At 47.0% G+C, this 23,607-nt stretch overlaps 8 protein-coding genes across 8 annotated transcripts; 4 read left to right on the top strand and 4 right to left on the bottom strand.

Moving 5' to 3' along the window:
- Positions 1-4,763: 4,763 nt before the first annotated feature.
- On the top strand, positions 4,764-6,118 carry N7478_010142 (guanine nucleotide-binding protein subunit alpha; the record flags this gene model as incomplete). The annotated part of the gene is made up of 5 exons (XM_056926356.1): positions 4,764-4,920; positions 4,975-5,159; positions 5,246-5,403; positions 5,456-5,714; positions 5,777-6,118. 5 exons carry the CDS (start codon positions 4,764-4,766, stop codon positions 6,116-6,118), a joined length of 1,101 nt encoding a protein of 366 aa, XP_056775726.1.
- Positions 6,119-8,471: 2,353 nt separating this feature from the next.
- Positions 8,472-10,229, top strand: N7478_010141 (uncharacterized protein; the record flags this gene model as incomplete). The annotated part of the gene is made up of 5 exons (XM_056926355.1): positions 8,472-8,539; positions 8,635-8,758; positions 8,803-9,096; positions 9,195-9,798; positions 10,219-10,229. 5 exons carry the CDS (start codon positions 8,472-8,474, stop codon positions 10,227-10,229), a joined length of 1,101 nt encoding a protein of 366 aa, XP_056775725.1.
- A 964-nt stretch (positions 10,230-11,193) lies between these two features.
- On the top strand, positions 11,194-12,510 carry N7478_010140 (uncharacterized protein; the record flags this gene model as incomplete). Its single annotated transcript, XM_056926354.1, has 1 exon — positions 11,194-12,510. The coding sequence occupies one exon, from the start codon at positions 11,194-11,196 to the stop codon at positions 12,508-12,510; it is 1,317 nt and encodes a 438-aa protein (XP_056775724.1).
- A 2,781-nt stretch (positions 12,511-15,291) lies between these two features.
- N7478_010139 (class I SAM-dependent methyltransferase) lies at positions 15,292-16,191 on the bottom strand (the record flags this gene model as incomplete). Its single annotated transcript, XM_056926353.1, has 1 exon — positions 15,292-16,191. One exon carries the CDS (start codon positions 16,189-16,191, stop codon positions 15,292-15,294), a length of 900 nt encoding a protein of 299 aa, XP_056775723.1.
- Positions 16,192-16,577: 386 nt separating this feature from the next.
- On the bottom strand, positions 16,578-17,041 carry N7478_010138 (uncharacterized protein; the record flags this gene model as incomplete). The annotated part of the gene is made up of 3 exons (XM_056926352.1): positions 16,578-16,640; positions 16,852-16,913; positions 16,942-17,041. The coding sequence occupies 3 exons, from the start codon at positions 17,039-17,041 to the stop codon at positions 16,578-16,580; spliced, it is 225 nt and encodes a 74-aa protein (XP_056775722.1).
- Positions 17,042-17,218: 177 nt separating this feature from the next.
- N7478_010137 (ankyrin repeat domain-containing protein) lies at positions 17,219-18,559 on the top strand (the record flags this gene model as incomplete). The annotated part of the gene is made up of 2 exons (XM_056926351.1): positions 17,219-17,231; positions 18,003-18,559. The coding sequence occupies 2 exons, from the start codon at positions 17,219-17,221 to the stop codon at positions 18,557-18,559; spliced, it is 570 nt and encodes a 189-aa protein (XP_056775721.1).
- Positions 18,560-19,451: 892 nt separating this feature from the next.
- Positions 19,452-19,985, bottom strand: N7478_010136 (uncharacterized protein; the record flags this gene model as incomplete). The annotated part of the gene is made up of 1 exon (XM_056926350.1): positions 19,452-19,985. One exon carries the CDS (start codon positions 19,983-19,985, stop codon positions 19,452-19,454), a length of 534 nt encoding a protein of 177 aa, XP_056775720.1.
- A 332-nt stretch (positions 19,986-20,317) lies between these two features.
- On the bottom strand, positions 20,318-21,604 carry N7478_010135 (ankyrin repeat domain-containing protein; the record flags this gene model as incomplete). Its single annotated transcript, XM_056926349.1, has 1 exon — positions 20,318-21,604. The coding sequence occupies one exon, from the start codon at positions 21,602-21,604 to the stop codon at positions 20,318-20,320; it is 1,287 nt and encodes a 428-aa protein (XP_056775719.1).
- Positions 21,605-23,607: the final 2,003 nt, after the last annotated feature.

The following is a 23,607-nucleotide window of genomic DNA, read 5'->3' as shown; positions in this document are numbered from 1 at the left end:
TTGATATTCGTTCCGATAAGAGGCTCACCCACAGCTTACTCTGGGCGGGTTGGGAAGATAACCGAGGCCTTGTTTGCCTTGTATATTAGGAAAACAGTTAGATCGGCATTTGTTGTCAGCTTGAAACTAATTTATAAATAATCCCGTTCGTCTTTGATGGCTTCAATGAGCTATAATGGTCATATGCAGTACCTGCGGGATCAGTTTAATGCCATATAGCAGCAAGTGGGAGAATTATTGCCTTGTGAAGCCTTGATTTTGTATCATGAGGCTTTTCAAGGCAATCCATAGCTTGAATGAGCGAATCAAACCCTTAGCCTGAGGTAATCCTTAAAGATATTGACATGAGAATGTTCCTCGGGCGGGCATATGGACCTGTGGATTTTATTGGCCAGATGGCTGTTAATATCCAAGTAAAAATTCGCGAGGAATGCGGCCAGATAGTACTGAGTGTTGAAAAAGATCCCAAGGTGCTTGGTATAGCAGGCGATTCAAAAAAGTCCCTTGAGAAACAAAAATATCGGAAATACAATAATAGCTAAATATTTCAAACGAGACCAAACGAGCCAAGCTGCAATAATTATCCCTCAATTAAGCGTAACAGGTCTAATATAGTCATCATGTCTATTCGAGGGAGCCACTGTGTTCCGGGTGCTCGAGTGATGACTCTGCGCTACACCAAACTGGCAGGTAAAACAGACTTGGCGCCATAGGAGGTTGAGGGTGCATGTACCGTTCCATGCGCCAGAGATCTAAATACTGTTGCCCGTACTGATCGGGTGCATATACAACATTCATTGGCAGTGCTGGTAGAACATTTTGAATCTGAATTGGCGGTTGACACTGATAACCTGGCGTCGAGAATACCGCCGTGTCTTTCTGCGAATAACATCTGTGACGGTGTGGCATTGAAGGCTGCAGATCGGATGGCCACGGGTGTAGAATGTTCTGGCACGCATCCATGCTCATGATGGTCAAAGGGATTTGATTCTGGTTAGGCCAACCCAAGTCTTCGTCTGACAAAGATGGCTGCGCCGAAAGCAGAGATTTGTGAAAACGAAGCCAATGTCTGTTGAGCGTGTCTTTACGACGAAATCTAGTTCATCTTTGATCCTAGACTGTGATGTTACATATAATTAACCAGATAAGTTACCTTCGCATGCAATTCTGCTGCTGACATATATATGACCTGTTACTAGCGTGGGTCTTCCGATGACGAGACAGACTAGAAGACTGTTGTATACTGATCAGCGATCAATTTCTAGTTGCAGGTTGAGCTAAACGGCTCACATCCGCAAAGGCTTTCTGGCATCCCTCTTGATAACAGACGTGTGGCTTTTCGCCGGTGTGAATCCGTGAATGAACTTTCAAAGCACTGCGTTGAATGAAAGTTCTTTTGCAGCCTCTGACAGTACAATGGTAGGGTCGCTCTTTGGTATGTATTCGATAATGTCGAGAAAGATCTGATTTCCGACTGAAGGACTAATAACACTATTAGACAAGAATAAATCAAAATTGCTCGAACGTAGACGCCAAGGAAAACAGTATACTTTGCCGCAATGCTCCCACGAACATTCGAATACTCCTCCTTTACCTGGAGGCATGGATATAAACAAAGGATTCTGCTTTATGAATGGTGGGGGTGATGTGCTACCAGACTGTTGTTTTCAGAAGAAATGAAGGGCGAGAAGTTGGGAAGAAGCATCGGTAATTAGAAGTGCGCGAAGTATAGGAGCCAAAGAAATATGACATCGGCGGAGGCGGAATCTGATTAGGAACCAATCTGTCGGGTCTTTCACCTGGATATTGAAAGGAACGCCTGGTACGGAGTAGATTACACATAACTAACTAATCCTAATGAGTTGGCGTAAGCAGCTGGAGCTTAACTTTTAAGGTTTACGGCAGCCTATTACGCGAGCTGTGGGGCTTTGAATTGGTACGCTCGTATCAATCATCCCAGCTGATCTCTAACCGTTTCCGCTTTGACCTATCTCGTTGATCAATCAGGAAGTAGTTCGCTATCTTCATCTAATATTGTGAAAGTTCCACGTGTCGCTAGTTTCAAGAAACAGTGGGCACACCTCGGGCCCGGCATTTGCAAAGATTTGCAGATATGTAAGCGGTAAACATGCCTCGACTCCTTACATTATTGTTGTAATTCAAGGGAGGCTTGATTGTTCTTATCTCAGAGGAAATACATGAGGCTATATATGCAAGAAGAGGACCAAGTTGATTGAAATGTTTGAAAATCAACTTGATGCTTCGTATAGATGTTTTGGGAATTAATTCCGATGATGCGGCCTAGTTCCTGATCTGCGCCAGCCTTATATTGCAACAATTCTCATGAGTTCCGGGCATACTGAAGATCCCATTCATAGAACGCGCACATAATGGTTGTCTTATTTCTGAGCGGTGATGTATCAATTTGTCTGATAAAACATAAAATGAAGATCTGCAACAAACACGTAATCCTATCTCAGTATTAAAGGTCAACGGTCTAAAGTCTTGGGGAACTGTTGAAAGTTGACTTCGGCAGAGCCAGTCCATGGACCACTCGGAAAGCTCGTGGGCGGCCCGCATTTGTCCATCATCGGCCCATGAATGCATAAATGTTTCTGACTATAGTTGATCATAGTGAGCGGTATATCTGGGAAACAGTTTTTTGGATCTTTTTAGCACCCCATTTGCAGGTACATTTGAGCTTACATATGCGAGAACGAGTCTCGAAATCAAGCTCTGCCCTCGGCGATCTCTAGGCATTGTGTATGTTCATAGTCGACAACGTAAAGAGAATGCGTGTTATAACTAGCCTAATTTAAGTGTGTCTAGTTGCGCAAGAACGCGTAGTAGCAGGAAGTAGGATGTAGTAGGGTGCAAATACTCTTGAAACGCCACTGCAAAAGAATAGCTTCAAGATAGTCGAAAATTCAAGAAGAAAGTTCGAAAAGGTTAAAGATCAATTAATTAAACCGATAAACCCCCTTTGCCCGAAGAGTCACAGCAAGTGCGTACTGCAGCTGAGCAGGGGAATACCGGCAATATACGATAACTGCCGTTAGGCCTACCCCAGGTTAGTGGACAAACCACCAAAGTGCCTGTGCAGACTGGAGTGATCCAATTTCATGGGGGTTCCGGGGAAACCCAGCCCAGCTTTTGCGCGGGTAAGATCCCTTGCCACGCTTGGTTCAATGAATCAGTTGATGGACTATCAGGATTCAGCAAGCTGATTGGCCCCCGAAAGGGATTGTCTCAAATAAATTATGTCATTTTCTAGTCCACATGCTGCCAATGGCGCTTTGAGTGACATTGCTAATTTTATCAAAATAGTGTGAAATCCGATAATTGTTGGGGCCCTGTAAGAATTGGTTGCGGTATTTTAATATAGCGTCATATTGTCACATTATTGCGTTTATTGAAGGGTCACGGGAAGTGAATACGCAACCGACGCGGGCAATCCAAACTCTAACCAGTCTCCCGGCATTATTTAAATAGACAAGATGAGAGGCGTGGGCCGGGGTATCTATAGTGATTGGCTTTTCAGAAAGGCGGGAATGATAGTCGCCTTTCCCTTCTGATGATCTCGGCCACTGCAAGATCAACCGTGCTTCTAAATAAGTAATAAAAAGGTTGATCCCTTTCAGTATACAGTGGCCCCTGACTCTGACCGATAGTAAGACAGAGCGCGAAAGACTACATGATTATTGGTGGAGATAATGATAAACATTTGACTATTAATAAAGTGGACTAGTTAAGTGCACGACTGGCCAGTTTGAGCTAATTTACGCCATCAGGGACACTCCCGTGGAATCAATAGTGGAACAGAGGTGTTCTCGGTAAGGACCGAAGATAGGTTTGCCGAACGTGCCCCTTTTAACCAGGCAGCCTTCGCAGACCGATGGATCCCAACATCATCGCAACATTCTAAAGTATTGGGATCTGCCGTTCAAATACAACTACAGAAGACTCGTCAGTGTCTATTACACATGATTACTGAGTCAATTATCACGAAGACGTAATTAGTACGAGATAATCTGAATATTACTTAAAACCCTGTTCTATAATCATGCTATAGTCTGCGAGACCCATCCGAAGGAGAACGACACCGGTCTGGATCTTGAGAAAAGCTAAGCTTTGCCTATGCATCCTGTCAATAATTCATTCGCCAGATTTGCTTATCGAGTTTTGCCACTAACTTACTTCTTTGCCCGGACCTGCTACCCGCCGGGACGGGAGAAAACTTGATTGGCAGTGAGTGCTATACAGTACCCGTCCCCAATAATCACGTAGATCCGGCCCGGCGGAGTTACTTTTTTGAGGATTAACCCGAGATCTTTATGTGGACCCTCATAATTTTCACGTCGATCCTATATGATCCTATTGCAACTCTGTCTCGCTCTCTTTTTCTGGTTCTCTGATATTCTGATACAGACAAACATTCTTTCATGGCCTTATGTCCGAGTTCGAGTTTTGTTTAGCTGTATTACAAAAATATAGCCTGACATTCGGGTGCTTCATTAAGAACACCAGAAACAACAGTTTCTGAAATACAATCCTCAACGGACCAAGACGGCCCACGTACTAAGGGGATCAAGCGTGTGTAAGTACATCATCTCCAGTTTCACAAGGTCAATGGTCGGTCCCTTGGTATAGTCTTGTAAATGTCCGATTCATCATCCGAAGTAGCGGTCTTTCTGCCAATGCCAAGTTTTGGGACCGTCGGTCAGGAATCGAATTAAACTGACTACTTAGTCTCTAGATATCCGATGGAGTACTTCAAACACGGAATCATCGGGTGTATGAGCCTGAGTCCCACGGTGGACACAGACAATGAAGAAGCAGTTCAGCACAGCGCTAAAATTGACAAATTCCTAAAATCAGAAAAGAAAAGCATGGCCAGGACCACCAAGATTCTCTTGCTTGGTGTGTATATAGTCGATATTCTTTCAAATGTGGCAATTCTAAGTCGAGATTTAGGTGCTGGTGAGTCAGGGAAGTCGACAATTATCAAGCAAATGCGCATTCTCTACTCAGGTGGATTCTCCGAAGATGAACGCTGCCAGACACGAGTCGTGATTTATTCTAGCATTGTCATTGCCTTCAAGATAGTGCTGGGTATCATGAGTGCGGAGAATATAGATTTCGAGATCGAGAGAGCCAAGGTGATTTTGATACCCCTAGCTCCCCTTCCCGCTAGGGTGGCGGCTTCCCTTCTTTTTTGTATTATCTGATTTATGGACTTTTTCAGTCATCGGCCAATTTCATCGACAAAATACAACCAGACATGAACATCGATCGACCGTTTTTGGATGTTTGCAATGCCATGAAGGATCTGTGGAAAGATCCAGGTGTTCAGAAAGCCATTGCACGAAGCCGCCGTCATGCTCTCCACGATAACCTACTTTAGTAAGTTGGTTGAATCAATCAAATTGTTGACGATGCTGATAGATTTGATCAGTTTCTATAATTCCATTGATCGGATCTCCGCTCCCGGGTGGCTTCCCGACAACCAGGACATGCTACAAGCACGGCTGAGAACAACAGGAATCAGTGAATCCTTTTTTGGGCTAGGATGTATTAATTGGCGAATGATTGATGTGGGCGGACAACGGTCAGAGCGGAGGAAGTGGATCCATTGCTTCGAGGATGTCGGGTGCCTTATTTTCGTGGTTGCGCTATCCGGCTACGACCAAAGCTTAGTGGAAGACCAGAACGCTGTATGTTCTTTCATCATTTTACTGTCCGATCAAAATCTCTAACTCCAAAAATTTTATCCCAGAACCAAATGCACGAGGCGATGATGCTCTTCGACCCGTTGGCCAACGGGAAATGGTTCAAACGGAAGCCTATCATCCTCTTCTTGAACAAGATTGATCTATTCAAGGAAAAGCTTGTTGTTTCACCTCTCTCTCAATACTTTCCAGATTTCACTGGTTCCAACATAGACTTTGGTGCTGCAGCAGGGTACTTCACCAACCGCTTTCATGGCATCAACCGGACACGTGACCGTGAAATCTACGTACACTACACCAATGCTACCGACTCCACCTTACTGAAAGCGACGATGGATTCCGTACAAGATATGATCATCCAGAAAAACCTCTGCTCCTTGAACCTATAGAATTTGCTAGTAAGATTACGACATTCTCTGCTTGTTCTAGATGCAGAATCTATGGAGTTACAGAGACTGGTGTTCATTTTATAACAATGCTGCATTTTCTTATTATGGTCGGCTTGTCAGGATCAAAAGAAGGTGCTAATCTTGTATTGAAGCAAATATTACCAGTACTATTTACTGTATTCTATATTCATGTCATCGTGTTTACATATCCAAGACGAGTATAACCCTTTTCGTGGCGTGAAAAAGGGCTCTTACCTGATCTTATACCTCAATTATTCCGTTAAGCATCATCTTGGAGAAAACTCCAGATATAATCTGAATACGCTAATTTGGCATACTAACAGAACATTGGATCTCTCCACGGATTAAGCCATCTAAATCAATCTCCACGACAGGGCCCTTATAGACGTTCCTTGCAAAAGAGGTACTTTAGATGGGAAAGACCATTTCCACCTTTATTTTCTCTCTATCTCTCAATACTGTTACTTTTTTTCCTATATTATATCTAAATCGATTAAGCACCATGAGCCAAAAGGCACTTTGCGAAGCGGAGCATCATGAGGATAAGGCTACGGATGTGGTAGTGGCTCGGCCAGCCACGCCCTCATTTTTCTAGAATATGGCTGAATATTAAGACACCGTATGTAGTTTGCGCTAGTCAGAAATATTTGCGGTAGTTAGAAAGATTGATCTCAGGCTGTTGGTCATTATGGTCCGATTTCCCAGAGCCATGTGCTTATTGGTGCAATTTATTCCGCCTACGTTGTTAGCTTGGGATGCATCACTAACGGTGGGATTTTCCGGATTTCTCCATCAGGATCGATATAGTCCATACTCCTTCCGAACTTGCTGCTGACCTAACGTGCCCTATCCAGTCTCCAATGTGCTTCCGATCGAAGCTTCTGATCGGTCGGGATCATCATGAACTCCTCTCGGTCTAAGCAAGTCATCGCGATTGGCTTACTTGGTTCGATCAGAATATCGGTGGTCGGCGTTTTAGTTCGCAACAATCATGTCGCTTCGCGATTCAGGGGTAACCTGACTCGTTCGCTCAACCAAAGTATCCGAATCTGTCGGGGAAATATGTGGATGGATGTTATTCTAAATATTCGAATCCACGCGAGGATACCGGGCTCATAACTATCGGACTGGGGCGAACGCGTATGAACTATTACTGTATGATCCAATTGCGGGAGAGTTGTTCTATCTAGGTACTGGACCGAGTTGAGCGATCCTTCGAGTTGACGATCCTGCAAGTTCGCGAAGGCTAGTTGTATAGCCCATACGAACACTTACGTTCGTGCTATATACAAAAACACTATGTCAGTTATTTGGGAACCCGTACATGCTAGTACTAGGCATGTCCAATAGAGAGGATGGTTTAGTGATGTCTGGTTACAGAACTAAGATCGAGTCCCCTGTGGTGACCCCTTAGAAAGGCGGTGGATCACATACATGCTGAATAATCCTGTCCCGAAAGAGCGCTCGTGGTATCTCTCAGTGTCGGATTTCCGCACAGCGGATGATTCCCGATTTTGCACGGTAGACTGTATAGACCAATAGTGAAACCCTCCCCGATGTGAGCCCATTTTTGGGGGGCAATCTTCCCCCGTATCCTTACTGGCTGATCGACATTGGACGAACAAATTGCCGTTGCTGAAACGCCCCTCGAACAGGGAAGAAAAAATCTGCTAAGAATCTCAGGTATGTGTGTAACTCAAGAAAAACCAAAACTACTCGCATCGATCGTAACCATGAGTCAATGACCTGACGTAAAAAGACCGTGTTAGAAAGCTTCCAAAGTAGTGCTGAGGCATATCGGAGAAAAGCAACTGTGCTCCACAACTGCAGCGCCAGTCTAGGCCAGCCCTCACACTTGCAGTGTAGATTTGAACACCTACGGGCGCTCATGGCCACTCATGGCCACTCATGGCCAAATGCTTGGGTAACAACACCACGTAACAATTTCGAGTAGTCGAAAAGCACGAATAGTAGTCCGGCCCAGGGACGCGAATCTTTTCGTATCTGCGCCCTTGGTGCTATCGAAATGGACTCGCCGCACATTTTGTTTGGCAGACCCGTGGTTCATCCCCGAACGAGACTTTTTCTCGGTTTCCCAACTGCGATCGCCTCAGCATCCATGGCTCTGCCCTCCAAGCTTCAAGGGTGCCCTCCAGAGCGTGACAGCAGCCCCCTCTCACATAAAATCAAATCAGGCTGTGCTAAAACGATTTAATGTTGCTCCTTGTCAACTTCATCTAAGCCTCCCTCTAGTCATATATTGTATCTATAGGGCTCATTCTACCTGGACTTGAATTTTAATCTACTTTCAACTTATTTCTATCTATCTGAGATGGTCTCGCCAGATTTAGATCAGGACATCTCTCCTATCCCCCGGTCTCGGGAGGAGAACCAGGAGAGGTAACTACATTGCTGCTGGCTCTGTGTGTGTGTGTTGGAAAAACAAATTATCAAAGATAGAATAGTATAGTCCATAACTAAGCCGTTTCTTCCAGGGCCTTCAGTGCTGCTTCGCGACGAAAAGACCGTAGCTTGGATGCGCGGCTGGAATCCGCCAATCGGACTTCCACGCTGCATAGAAAGCGCACCGGCAAGGCTTTCCACATTACCAAGAAGATTGTAAAAACGAAGCCATGTATGAAGAAATTGAGCTACGAGCACAGAACACGCAGACTGAAGAGCTATTCCACCGACATCTATTGGCTGCCTTCGCCGCCCGCACCAAGAGCACTGGCTCTGCTTCTTCTTCTTCCATCGCTAGTCGACGCGCGAAGATGACTTCTCACACATCTATCAATGGCGGCTCTTCCCGCAAGATGAACCTGGACCTATCCAACCTGCAGCCTCCGTTTCCTCACGGCATGGAATGGGGCTCTTCAACTAGCTCTATAACTGCTACAGCTGCTGCCACTGAGAGCTACGTTCTACTGTATCATCCTCGACCACTTTCGACTCGAGTACGCAGTCCTCCTACCTGACCTGTATGGGTGGCACTGATGCTTCTTCCTATCCCCATATAGGTGCAGCTGCCACCACTGCTATCTCACCGATACAGGTTCCCGCCTACGTCACCCAAACACCCATACCAGCCTGGAATACGCAGCATATACCCCCCGTATGGACACGTTTGCAACAGCAAAATTCGACCTCCAACCAGGCCTTCACTGACAACCAAGCTGTAGTTATGTGGCAGCATCAAATGATGCAACAGGCGCAAATGCCAGTGGGGACGGCCACGAGCATCCAGATGCGGCAGTTCAGACATTGTTTCTCTTCCGCTCCAGAGTTGCTTTTCCAGCACATCGTGCCACCTGCACTGGCTGACTATATCTCCCGATCAAGCAGTGGATACAGTCATGACCACTACCGCGAATCTTCCCAACCTAACAGCACCTACCCCAATTTACATCTCTCCACCCAGAAGACACATCTGGCACAGATGGTCCCATTCATTACCAACTCACCTAAAGTTGAGACTCTCTCAGCAGATACACAGTCCACCCCAGATTTCTGCCCAACTCCCGATACCCCTCTATCCCTAACAGCCGTTGAAACTGCCGAGGCAGTAGCCACGACCATGGAACGCGATGAAGTCATGGTGTCGCACGAGAAACTAGACCCGGACTTCAACGAGTTCAGCCAATTCGCGCTCAGTCTGGGTGGCAGCTCATCCCAGAGGATCGAGAGACCTTCATACTGTTCTGATCTAGCCAGCACTTCCGATCCTTCCTACCTCTTATGCCTTTTTCTTTTTCTTATCTTGTCTAATCATGCCTTTTGGTTCCCAAATGGGGTTTCTTATTTTACCTCAAGGCTCCTGTATCCGTATATTATTTGTCCGATGGCTTGTACATTTGTTCCCATGCACCATGTGTTTTCTATTTCTCATTTTTCTTTCTACTCATGCCGTTGTGAGTTCGAGATTTGGAATCGTGATCCAGGGCAGAAACACCAACTCAGGAAAATAGTCCACTTTGCCTGCAACAACCACCTGTTACGAGAAATGAATTGAAACCTCTTCTGCCTGTATGTCTATTTTCGTTTGAGTTTGTAGAATTCTGAGAAGAACTATGGAACAGTAGCACTGTAATATAAGAAGAATAATCTGTGAGTCGTATTGCAAGGACGGAGACCTGTATCCTACAAGAATATCTGGCAGAAGATGCCATCTTAAATACATGGAGGACTCGAGAATAACAGAATTCTGGCTGCCATAGTAAAACATGGCAGTAAACATGCTTTCCAAACGTGTTACACCGCAGCTAATAGTTTAGTAGAAACTTCCACTAGCTCGCATGTATTCGTGCAACGTAGCAATCATTAGAACACAGGCTATGGGCATTGTATTAGTGCCCAGAAGGGTGCCTAGCTGCCCCGGATGTCCGTCGGCGTAGTTATAGCCAAGTTAGGCTTAGCGTTGGCATGGCCTTCTGGTATTCAACAGAGTTAACGTTAGTATTAGAGAGTATGGGGGGAGATTTTGTCTGTCGTTTCATCTAATCAGCTCCCCTCCAACTACATTATCTAATCTCGGGATTTTTTCCCCGGCCAATATTTACAAACTTTATATTAGAATCCTGTTATCTAGCCAATGGTAGGGCACGGAATCCCACAGACTTATCGCGTCATTCTTATCAATCAAGATACGCAACCACACAAAACAGTCTAGAAATATTGATTATGTCTATTAAAGTTAATTAACCAGCCTAACCCGAAACAGATCTCTACCCATTCCTGAGTCAGAATCGACTTCTCTTGGTAAGATTCTAGACCAAAGGATACAGTATTCTACAGTGATGTAAGGACACTATCAAGATTACCACGCCTTAAGGTTTATTAACTATAATCGGCCACGCCAACCTTCCCTCTTACAATATTATTAGGAAATATATGTCCTGTCCTGGATCATTGCCTGCCTACCACTCGATCCAGCATACAAGTTCAGTTAGCGAAACCATCCCATCACATAAGCCTTCATCCTCCTGGCGGCTGGCTGTCTTATCAAAAGATTATTGTTTTTCAGTTTGTCCAAGCATTCTCTCCGGCTCCTCGCAATGAACATGATAATGATCAATTGTCCAAGCGATCGGTTAGGCCATGAGTGGTTTGAAGAGATTCTACCGCATAGCTCCCAGACTCTCAGGTCTAACTCTGTTTCTGTCGCTAGAGAGATCCCTAAATTCCCCAGACCCACCCAGCAACTCCCCGAGGCTAATGTGCCACCGTTGACTTTCATACCCGAAGGCAAGGAGAATTACTCTGCGTCGGTTTCCCCGTCCAACACCCGCGTCTCGCCCTCCGATGTCAATTCGTGCAGATCTGAATTGTGGAAGTCGACTAGCATCGTTCGCGGATTCTCTCCATCGCACGTTTCGTCTTCTTTCCGATCCCAATTTAGCCCTATTCTCAGACAGGCAATTACTCCACCCAAATCCTCGCCGCCCAAGAAGAGGTTGGGGGTATTTACGTTGGGCGGATCCTTTGAAGAAGATGGAGGCTCTTTTATAGAACGCATGACTGCACGATCTACTCAGGATGATGCGTCAGATACTGGATTGGCAAGGCCCGAGGCCAGGGTTATGAGTAGGATGGTCTGCTCCAGTGATCAGGACTCATTGCGCACGGTTCAACATCCCAAGAACCAACGCAGCTGGGACAAGGACGTCATTGAAAACGACAACGAAGGTTCAATGAGTGCATCTGAGGCTGACGATGATATCGAATGGGAGGACTCGGACTTTGAAAGCGACAGATCCAGTGATGACGAACACAGGCGCTTTTTCCAACGAGTGGATTCCCTACCGAATCTGGTATCGCGGCAGTCGATGCTCACCATGATGATAAATAATCCAGAAAGAGTGCAAGGGAACGCCTTCCGTTCTAGTTCTGTGCCAAAAGGATCTTGCCCAATATCAGCAAAGAATATGTCCATCTCTACTCTCCCTCTGGAAAATGACCAAGGAATCTCGACTATCGATGGCCCTAACGTGCCCCGATCGAAGCCCGTCATTGTGAAGCCATCACGATCACCATCACCCTCACGCTTGCACTCCCCGCGCACTATCCGTCGTAAATTGCTTGCTACCGAGCTGAGTAATTCGGACCGCCGGAACCTTCTCTGGGAGCGTCAGCAAAATGACCCGACCATGAACGCTTGCTTGAAACGACGAGGCACCGTCCATGACATGAAGGCTTTCCAACGCCCAGAATCAAAGGATTCGCAGCATAAAATACCCCCAATACAACCTGGTGATCATAAAGAATCGAACGTTTCCAGCCAGACTAATGGTATAGATCATCCAAATGTTGGCTCATGGACCAAATACGCCACCGACTTTGGGCCATGGGAATATCATGCCAAGGGATGGTAATCGAGACTTTATCCCTTCGTTTACGCGTGTTTTGTTGAAAGACGAAGTGTTCCAGCTTATAATGCATGCCACCGTCATTGTTTGATAGAGTATGAAGTATGCCAAGTGTGTATAAACCCATCTTGTCATTCCAGAGACGAAGCTCTTACCCGGCCATTTGCAAGGGAAGCTAAAAACCCTTACAGATTGGTCACACCAGCGTCATTGATGGCTCAGGACTTATACACACCGACGGGGGGCTAAGATTACATTACGTGACAAATCGAGTTCTCAAAAAAATACGCTTTCGATGAATATATTAGGAAAACCACGTTGGATTCACGTCATGTTCCTGCGCCATCGTGTACGTATCTGCGATCATTCAGGGCTTTTGGCACCAAATCCTGTTAGAGCGTCAAGATGTTCATGCAGGAAAACAGATGATCAAGATTCAGATCATTCACCAGTCTACCTTTCCAGTTCCTCTATCTCCACGACCATCTCCCCATGACCTTTATAAACGGAAAATGCCTCGTGAGAATCAACGGGCCATCATTGGCTTTTTGCTGGATCTTTTGCTACCTCGTCCAGCACAGAACAAGTCGGATTCGTCAATCTTCGGAGAAAATCAAGGGGACAGACCGCGGCAAGCCACTTTTCGAAATGAAACTTGGATCAAGAAAGCGCTCGAAGTGGGAGCGAGCCCAGCTCTCATCTCGCCAAATCTAGACATGATTTGGGCGTTGAGATGTATAGGTTCCCACCATCCTCATGTTCTTCTGGTCACGAATGATCGACAGGGTAATCTCGGAAACTGCACAGACCTCCTTTTCCAGTCTCTTCGTCCCGGTTATGTCTACGACAAAACAAAGTTTACCATCACACTCCCGAAAACTACCTACAAAAGTCTGGATAACAAGGATATTAACATTCCGAAAATAGTTCTTTACGTGCGCGACGCGATTCATCCTTGGCGAACCACCATCCTCTCCAAGAAAGCAATCAGACAAGTGTTCGAGAAGGGATTAGTGCAAACAAAACATTGCTTTGCGTGTGAACGGAAGTTCCGCGTTCTACGAGCAGCCCGCGGGTATGGTATAGGAGGCAGAATCTCAGAAGCCGGCGCGTTGATCCCAATATGTGTGCTGCATCTGTTATGCGAGGGTAAAAGCTGGCAAATAATTTTCAAAGTGCCAGGCTGTCCCCAAGTCTCCCCACTATACATGGAGGGGATAAGAGATCATATTGGGGGCTGGAAACGCGTATGAGTCCTGATTGCTAATTGTGGGATTGAATAATGAATTGGGAGATTTGCCCAGCGTGGCCTGAGCTTTGATAGAAGAATTGTTTTGCTTTCAATGTTTACATAGTGATGAGGTACGCCATAATCCGTGCTGGTTCTGTCGTACTCGGAGAGACTTGAGAGTCATATAGACAGACGATCCAGAACCGTTTGTGTGGTAGAGTCAGTACCTTTTGCTTAATCCTTCCCGCATATGCCTCAAATAAATTATGTATTCACTATGCTACGATACTAACAAACCTCTTTTACATTCTTTTATACACATTTGTTCAGTAAACCGCGTAGAAGAAACTAAAAGCTTTGCGCCCAGATAGTCTGGCATCAATAGATAGCCAACATTACAAGCGTATAACCCATTTCCGATTTTGCTATATCCCGCTATTCAGGACCAATGATGTAAACACTCCGTGAAGAATGCAAAAGATAGCACCAGATACTGCAGTGAAGATGGTCTGCAAAGTTTCCGGCATGAGAAAATTATAATAGCTGTAGTCCTTTCGCTATCAATCAGTACCTGCCGGGGCAACGTGGAGTTATTCACTGCTACTGTGGTGCTATGCAACTTTCTGGCAACTATACAATCGAGTAATCCACAATATAAAGCCTTTGTGTCAAGATATTGTTTGTAATCTGTTTGACTGACGAGTGTCGGAACAGAAGTTGAGACCCCAGTATTACTCGACACTGACTAGTGCCTTTATGATATGTATCAAAATATATTGAGGCTATTGATCTAGTACGGGTAGCTCATTGGCCAGCCATTTATTCATCAGGATCGTCCGGGGTTTGATATGTGTCCAGCACCCAACTCTCGAAGTTTTGATGCAGTTCGCACTACATTCATCTAGTGCTTGTCAGTCACTCCCCAGGGCGTCCCGACCAGCGGGTTTCCACCACGATTATATTCGGAATAGACAAGTTGCTTCTGCGTATTAGGATATATCACTTGAGACAGCGAGTTCAGGTCTTACGAGTTGAAGACTGCGAATCTCTTATACATAACACAAGGAATCAGCGCATCTGCTGATTCGAGCATGAAACGCGAATCTGGACCACGAAGCGCAAAGCTTTATATCCTTTGGGATACTGTAGTCGCCTGAGAATGTTTCAACTATCTTCAATTATCTAAGTCATGCATGGTGCCGTCCTCTGTCCTTGCACGCTATAGTCAAAGCAGTCGATGAAAGCGGTCTGAGGATCTATAACACACCCCATACCGACCCAATACAAAGGATTTGCGCCACAGTAGATTGCTCATTGGCATTACTATTATAGCCCATTACAATCGGAAGCCGAATTCAAATCCTAATTTTCTTTTCCTGGTCCATATGGGGAAGTGATTTGCCACTCAATCTGGGAAAGAGACGTCCGAACGACCGCTTATTCTTCACCCTTCTGGCTATTGTCTTTTTCGTTCAAATATGGTTTCCTCCCCCAGACTCTCCGGGCTCGTTGGTAGGCGTGATAATAAGGGTTCAGTAGGTCCTTTCGAATCTGTGCTATGTACGAACTTCCTCTTTGGTCCAGGGGGCTGGATTGCCGTATTTAGTGAACAAATGCATCGCATATCCCTCCAAACCAGTAAGCCAGTGCTGTAGGTTAACAGCTCCAAGTTCCTTTAGAGTTCGGTCTCTAGCCCATGGCCCAAGTGGCCATTTAGCATTTGTTTCGTGAATATCGATGAAGCCCGCCTTCTCGATTGATGCTCGCATAGTCGTAATTATGTTCATGGGTCGTCCAGAGTTATGAGCAGCAGCGTCCCAGGTAGACCCCACGCCAGAAAGGATACTTTCAAGTGGAATACTATTGTCATCACAGTAAAGATTCGGATGAAGCTCGAGATGCTCAATCCAACCACCAGGCTCCAAATTTTCGAAGCATCTTGCCATCAAGTTCTCTATCTCTCGGGGGGTGAATGCACACTGCATTACACGAAGATGAATCAAATCAAGCTTTTCGCTCCAAGTCCATTCACGTAGAACATCATCCACCTCGAGAATGCAGTTAGGGGGAACCCACGATACCGGGGGTGGGAACAAGTCAACCCCACGAACAGTTGCTTTAGGAAACATATCGGCCACATCAATGGCCCAAGACCCCTTCCCAGTCCCAATATCAAGGATATGTTTAGGTGATGAGCTAAAAGAAGACTGAAAAAGCGGGTTTGGCCTGCTAGAATCCGCGATCAGAGCTGCAATATGAGTAGCCTCATATGTCTCGAACTGCTGTTCATCGGACGGATAGCAGTATTCGCTTTTGAAAGTCTGGTGTCTTCTACCATTCTGTATAATACCGTTGTAGATGGAGGAGCTGATTGAAGTGGTCTCCGACTCCCAATCATCGCGTGAAGTATTGAGGTAGATATTTGAGTCCACAGCAATCGGCGCATCGTCAGCCATGTTTAAGTCGCAGGCTACGGCTGGTAGTAAAACATGCAGAGGTGGGAGGCAGAATGGAGTTCAAGTAGGATTCCAGGGGTTCAAGTGATGGAGAGCGGGGTCACGAAGCATCAAGGCTGGTTGGTGATCTTTACATTTGTCATACCGCATTAGAACGCTAGCGCCGAAATGGCCTAGCTTGTGTCACTCACCGCATGGGACGATTCCGCTTGCAGCCGTTGATGTGACGTTTCCGTCATAATGATTGTATGATCTCACCCTACAGAGTGGTTATCTGCGAAACAACTGGCACCCTGTAAGCAGCACTATAATGCGATGTAAATTCTCGATAAGCACGTTATTGACGGATTTTTGAGGTAAGATGAATGGAATGCTGGTGAACATTTCTACCCCTTCACCATCAGAGCAAATCGTTCCTTGTCTCCAACGATGATCCATGAAATCAAAAACTATCGTGGTTCCAATATATACATACATATTCTACAATTATACGTAAAAAAAAATTTTGACTTTTCGTCATACATGGAATAATCATGATGACATGTCTGCAAACAGAAAAAGACCGAGATATATGTTTCCACATATGACTCATTTCATTACCGCCAGGAGGTCAACATGAACAAGTCAGAATGAGCGACAATACTTCATATCCAGACATACCTCGATGAGAATTTTTAAGATAGACCATGTATTCCCATTGAAGCGGCATGATCCCGTAAAATCTGGCCGAATAAGATCTTGCTTTCGTACCCACGGGTCGACAATATGTGGAGACACTGACCTGTTGAGCCAATGAGACCCACTGCTCACCAAGCCGGTCTTCAACACCCGCAGGCTCCACCATAGCCATAATAGGTAAATGGTGAGACGTTGAGTGACGACAGAAAAGGCTTGGATCACCAGTGGTGAGATGGAATGATATTGCCAGCCTCTACGTGGCCAGACCCACCATATTGGAATCTGGATAACCCGTTGGAGCTCAACAGTTGATCGATGGTGATGTTAGACTCGCGGATGAACACTCGACATGTACTGGACATGTAAGGAAAATGTGATCAACGGTGATGTTTATTTATTATACGTAGTTCATTTACCAGTCCTCTCTTATGCACAGCGGCCAATTTTCGAGGTGGTGAGATTCGACTATTCGCCTTACCATAGCCTTCAACGAATTTCGCCGTCACGATTTTAACGAGCTCCGTACATTTGCCACCACAAACGAGGGGAACATGAGAGTGATTGAAATTGTCAGAGACTTAACATGAGGTATATACGATAAGAGGAGGATGTGGACCCACATAGCTTATCTGGGTTCCCCTGAACGCGAGGAAGCTACCTTTCTTTTGCTTCCTCGCGCTACGTCTTGTATCTAGAGTCGACTATACCTTTCATAATATTGATTATTCATTCGGAAGACACGCTCCTCATCCAACGATACGTGAGATCCTCACAAAGAGCATGGAGACTCCTGGGAGCACAAGAGTTCCTGGGAACAGCCTGTCTGTTCCACAGGCCTCATTTTCTGCGGTTCTACCCCAATCGAATTCCATCATGCTCAAAGGTAAAGCAGAGCGGATCAGCCAGAAGAATGAACATTGCTAGAATATGCTCATCGTAGTGGCTTCTATAAATACTCGGTCGGACCTGCAAGGTCGAGCATTGCTCCTCCATCGACAAGTTTGTTCGGCGCCTCCATCACCTCATCCGAAACAGCCTCTCACTATATGTCGGAGATGTCGCACCACCTCCATACCATCGGTTGGTCATCTTATTCCAGTGTCAGTGCGGGTGCTGACTTCCCGTTCTACCAGGCTCCTCGCCATCATACGAAGAGCGTCCCGCAGCTCATTGCTGCAGACAGTCTATTCAGAATGCACTGTTCTTTGCAATTGATCGGGGAGATATGCAAGCCGTGATTCAACTCCTTCAGCACGGCATCGATGTCAACAGCAGCGGACCGAAGGGCCAGCCCACGCTCTTCACGGCTCTAGAGTATCAACAGCACGAGATCTTGGAGATCCTCTTGGGTGACCCGCGAATCGATGTTCACATCACAGATGGCCAAGGTCACACTGCGCTCCATCTGGCGGTGATATACGACGATCATCATGCAGTTCAGGTCCTCTTGCAGCACACATCTCTCGATGTCGATCGGTCCAACTTTGCAGGGGACAGCGCATTGCTTCTCGCGGCCAAGATGTACGATGGCTTTGAGCCCAGACGCGACGCGATCCTTGAGCTGTTAGTTTCTCATCCACAATCGATGGTGAGCCAGCGCGACGCAAAGGGCCGCTCGCTCTTGCAGTTTGCAACGTTCACGTCGAACGCGAGGCTGATCGCGCAGCTGGCGCGAAGCTGTCTTGATTGAAGGCCCTGGAAGCCTTGGGTCTCTTCGTTAGGTCAGAACATGAAAGCCAGGCTGCAGAGGGACGGCATGAAGCGACCGTACCACGAGTACCCACAGAGCCGGAAGTAGTTGCAATATGACTAGACTAGAAGGCTATGGTGCTATATTGAAAGGCCAATTCCCTCGGCTGTTTGAGGTTATTAGGAAGATGCCGGCTGACCCTAGCTGTCTGAGCCTTCAAGTGGCCCGCCTTCACCAGCCTGACCAACCTTGGGATTACCAGACTACGTGACAGCGAATTTATACCCAAGTGCCTCAGAGGCTCTAAAAGATCTGCAGTCGCGATCAAATTCGGATATCGAGGCTTTGTCATTTGCTAGAAATCGTGATGTGTTATATCACTATGATTGCATGAAATCTGAGATATATATTTCGTGTGGCTTAATGTTGAGGAATTTTACAACCTAATAAACAGGGCAGAACTGCGTTTATTAGGCAAATGAGTTGAACGAGGATAAATGTTCGTACTTTCTAACCAGGAATTTCGATGTAAACAGACCACATACAAGAATTAGAATAATATATTTCCAGGTCTGGACCAGGGTTTTGAAAACCCGACAGGGGGTTCAACTGAAGTTGCCGAGTTGGTCCCCAAAAGCCGCCATGATTGGCCAGTCCGCCATCCAGAAGTGATTGCCACGTCAACAAAGCCTGACCCGCCAACTGCCACCGTCAGACCAGGGTAGCTGACTGCCCAACTGGCCCTCACATCATACCTGAAACGAATATACGCATTCGAAACGCTCATCCAGGGCTGTTGCCCCGCCTTTCACAACTCACTGAACAATCTCAGGACCCCAATACCCAAGACTCGACCAGCTCGACCTTCAATCACATACGATGCCAAAAACCTCTAGATCCACTCGGAAGATGGCTCCGAAGCTGTCGGCATATCCAATTCCTGCATCCAAATGCGTTCCGCCCTGTCCTCCTCACCCTTGATGCGTTCCACCCTTGATGCGTCCAAGGCTGCCCAAAGAGCCAATGTAGCCCGGCACAAGCGTGCATTGACTGGGGTGAATTGGTCAGAATGGAATTGCTCTTCCAATACAAGCTTTTGTGTGATGTCAACCACGGCTGTCGCTAGATGGCAGAAATTCACGCAACAGGTGCGGTAGAACTCATTTTCGTGAGCTTGCTGATCGCGCTGGCTCCGCTTCTCAGTGATTGGGTCTGGCGGGGGTGCCACGCTCTTTGCTGTACTGAGGTGTGTCTTTGTCGTCTCTAATGCCATGGTCGTTCTCCCCGCCACAAAGATCCGATGGTCCAGTGGTGTAATCTCGGGAAGATCATCCCGCGGGGCAGGCGTAGCCGTTGAGGAGTCTGGCCGTGGTGTATCTGGCGAGCGACTGTATACACTTGTTGCAATAGACGGAGGACGGGCCATCAGTGAATCTAGCACAGAGACTTCTATCCGGCGCTTGGTGTCTTGTAGCCACGGCTGATCACGCTTATATCACGCGCAAACGGTAGAAAACAATGGGGTCTTATGACAGGCAGTCCTGTGGGTGATACACTCTAGTATTAATTCCTAGGGCGGGGAAATCGGTGATTGAGCGGGCCGCATTTTCCAGTGGGCTGTTGGCTAACGTCCATGGTCGCTGAGCTGTGCTACATAGCAATTTCCGAGTCATCTGACTCTAGGATGGGGGGTATAGCAGTCTGGCAAAGTAACTTTAATCAAATTTTCTATTTCTCCTCCCCTCAGTCTTGGCAAAGCTAGCTCGATGGGCAGCCTAATTTTTGTGCTCTCTGCCGCACAAATGCACTGCTTAAGAGATCCACTGCCCGAGCATGTCTATTGAGTATCGCCAAGCTGAAAGCGCAGTACCCGTAAGGATCTTGAACTTGGAGATCAATCTGTGGGTGGCGCAACAGCCGTTCAACACATGCAGTATACCCGTTTGCAGCAGCAAACATGAGGGCCGTGAGGCCCGAGGGCCCAACCTCATTCAATGCGATTTCACCTTGCGAGAGAAGAAGAGACACAATATCTAAGTGTTGGTTGATAACAGCTACGTGAAGGGGCGAAGTTCCAGAGGGGGCTTTTACGTTGATCTGAATGGACCTCTGGGTCAACAAGTTCTGGACTGCCCCGAGCGAACCCGCCCGACACGCAGCCCACAGCGGGGAAAAGCTCGACGTGGTATTGATACATATTTTGGGTTGTCTCAGAAGCATATTTAGCAAGCGAGGGCTTTGATGCTCCGCTGCTCGCGCAAGAGGGGTCAGACCTCCATCATCCGCGTCATTCAAACGGAGGCCATCCTGGTCCAAGAGCAGCTGCACGAGCGCCTCATTCTGCTGGTCCACCGCGTGCCATAGCACCGTGCGCCCCCTGAAATCTGCGTGATTGATGTCAGTTTTTGGATTGAGCAGTAGGGCCTCCACTATCCGACGCGACGGACTCCCCTTGAGGGTTTTGACTGCGAGAAGTAGAGCCGTATCCCGGTGGGTGCTGCACCAATTGACATCCAAGCGAGGGTCTCGGGCTAGGATCTGCACTGAGATATGGTCTTCCTTTCGGACTGCGAGGTGTAGCGCATTCTGCCCAAAGCAATCTTCGATGCTGACATCCACGCGGGAATCGGTCAGAAGATAGTTTAGAATGGCGTGCTCGGTGTGTTCCACTGCGTACATCAAAGAGGACATGCCATCGGTGCATCGGTCATTGACATCCAGTTGTGGGTGCTGCAACAGGCGTTCAACGATGGCAAAATTGCCCTTCGCGACTGCGATTGACAATGGCCCTCGGCCTTGAAAGTCGCAAGTATAGGACAGCCGTGGGTGATGTTCCAGCATGAGGTTAACTGCTTGTGGGTAGCTCATCTCAATGGCGAGCAGAAGCGTGCTTATCCCACGGTACATGGAGTTGGGACTTGCGTGGTGATGAGTCAACAACAGGCGCGCAATGTCTAGTCGTCGGTTGAGTATGGCTCGGTGAAAGGGTGGCATTTCATCGTAGTGGAGGCAATCAAATAGAGCTTCTGTGCAGATTGCTGCCATTCTCCGGCAGCAAGCGATCAAGCAAGAGATGTCCGTTTTACGAAGGATCTTGCAGACCCAGAGTAAGAGTTCAGTTGGGAGTTTGTCTAGCATCTTTCCTGTGTAGTATGAAAGCTAATGCAGTTTGGTAGGAAGGGAGGCGAAGCTTTATAACACACGCTCAAGTACACCAATCGAGAACATACTCTACCAAGTATGACCGGGCCCAGGGCTTCTCGTATGGCAGAATCATCTTTGCCAGGCTGGGAAAGGTTGATGCTCATCCTGGGAGCCCTTTTGTCTCTCGGAACCCGTGCGCCATTCCTGGAGACACTGATACTGATCCTGGGAACGGCCATGGCCTCCTCAGAAACCGTGAAGACGATCCCGGATCTGAGTTACCGAAATTCAGGTGCAAAGATACGTCGCCACAAAATAGTTCTCTCTTTAATGCGGAGGCCGTAGATATAAATACTACCCAGGGAGGATCATGTGTGCTATACGCAATGTACATAAGTAACACAGACTGCCTCGCCTAGCCTGCGTATTTGTCCCCCATGCATTGAGAATGATATCAGAAGACCATGTCCAGTCGATCCTGATATCCGCTCTCTCTCTGGCTAGTATCATGAGGCTGCTCCTGATAGTTCGGTTCCAACAGCCCTGGCATTTCTACCGCCTCGACCTTGCTTTATCGGCTGCGTCTAGTATTTTCTTCGTGGTACTTTCCGGTCTTCGCTGGGGCGAAATCTATGCAGTGTGGTGTCACACACTGTTGTGGATGACATCGGCTTTTCTCACCGGACAAATGGTATGTCTCGAGGTTACCATTCTGGCGTAATGAGCTGACTCTGCAGTTTCTCCGGGTCCATTTTCAACAATGTGAGAACCCATTCACTCCGGTCGCCTTACTTAGAGCATATGCATTATACGCTGTGGTCTCCAGCCTGGCAAAGATCGCAAGCCCCATTGTTGGGACTCTTCACCCGACCACAGCTCACCCGGTGTGTCTGTTCGTTCTCGCCGTTGACTACTTGATGGTGACGATATGGTATCTGTGGCTTCTTGGGCAGGCAACTCAAGCCCGGATTCGCCTTCGAATCATTTCTTTCTGCGTGTCAGCCTTGTTTGCGATCCTACTGGCAGTTGCAGCGCTAGGCACGCTATGGAAGACTTGGGACATTGCGCTCGAGGTAATTATGTCTTCCCGCGAAATACGTCCAGCTGCTGACTGTTTTAGATACAAATGATACTGATCCTTACCTGGACCTTGTCAGCCCAGCTCATTGAAGCAAGGTAGACTGCCATGCGTCTTCCGCTCACGGATCAAACAGCATGGAAGAATTCTCCCTTGTAGTACATACTGTGTGATCAATGATATTTGGTGCAACAAGATGTAAGCCTCTTGGTAAATGCTTCTTGATAGTGACGTCGTAGTGGCTTTTCAAATTTCTCGAGCGTGAATCTGGATTATTACTCGCGCCTTTTCGAACGGTGGTCCCCAGTGGTGTTCAACAGTCTGTCGTAAAGTCGTCCGGTAGATCCTTCCGCATCCCAAGTGAAATGGGATGGCAACGGATTGAACTTGTGGGATACGTTTATTGGTTTGATCAGACCCACCCTTAAAACTATGATGCATGTACTCAATGCCCATATTTGATTCATTTTCCAAGCGCCCTCGAGCCGGGGGGCGGGGTCCCCCAGAGACCCCCTTTATGGGGGTCGGCGAGGCAATTTCCAATTGCCGGGGGTGCCCCCCAAGGCGACGGGCAAGATTTGCCGGCCATTCTTCATTTGCACTCATCTTTCATGCTCTCAATTGGAGCAAGAATCACGCGTCAATAAATAACGTTGGGCCACTGTTACCAAGCGTGTGCTTCATCAAGGCACTTGAAACCAAGTCGCATATCAGCTTTTGAGCCTGTCTGTAGCGACCCTCATTGCAGTGCCCGAGCGATTGAGCTCGATATATTGGAAATCGCTGATTGAGCCTAATGATGTTAGCATTCTGAAGATCCCCTTGG

The sequence above is a fragment of the Penicillium angulare genome (assembly GCF_028827245.1).
Source record: "Penicillium angulare strain IBT 27051 chromosome Unknown utg000007l_segment0_segment0, whole genome shotgun sequence".
Taxonomy (NCBI): domain Eukaryota; kingdom Fungi; phylum Ascomycota; class Eurotiomycetes; order Eurotiales; family Aspergillaceae; genus Penicillium; species Penicillium angulare.
This window is presented reverse-complemented; position numbering and strand designations above follow the sequence as displayed.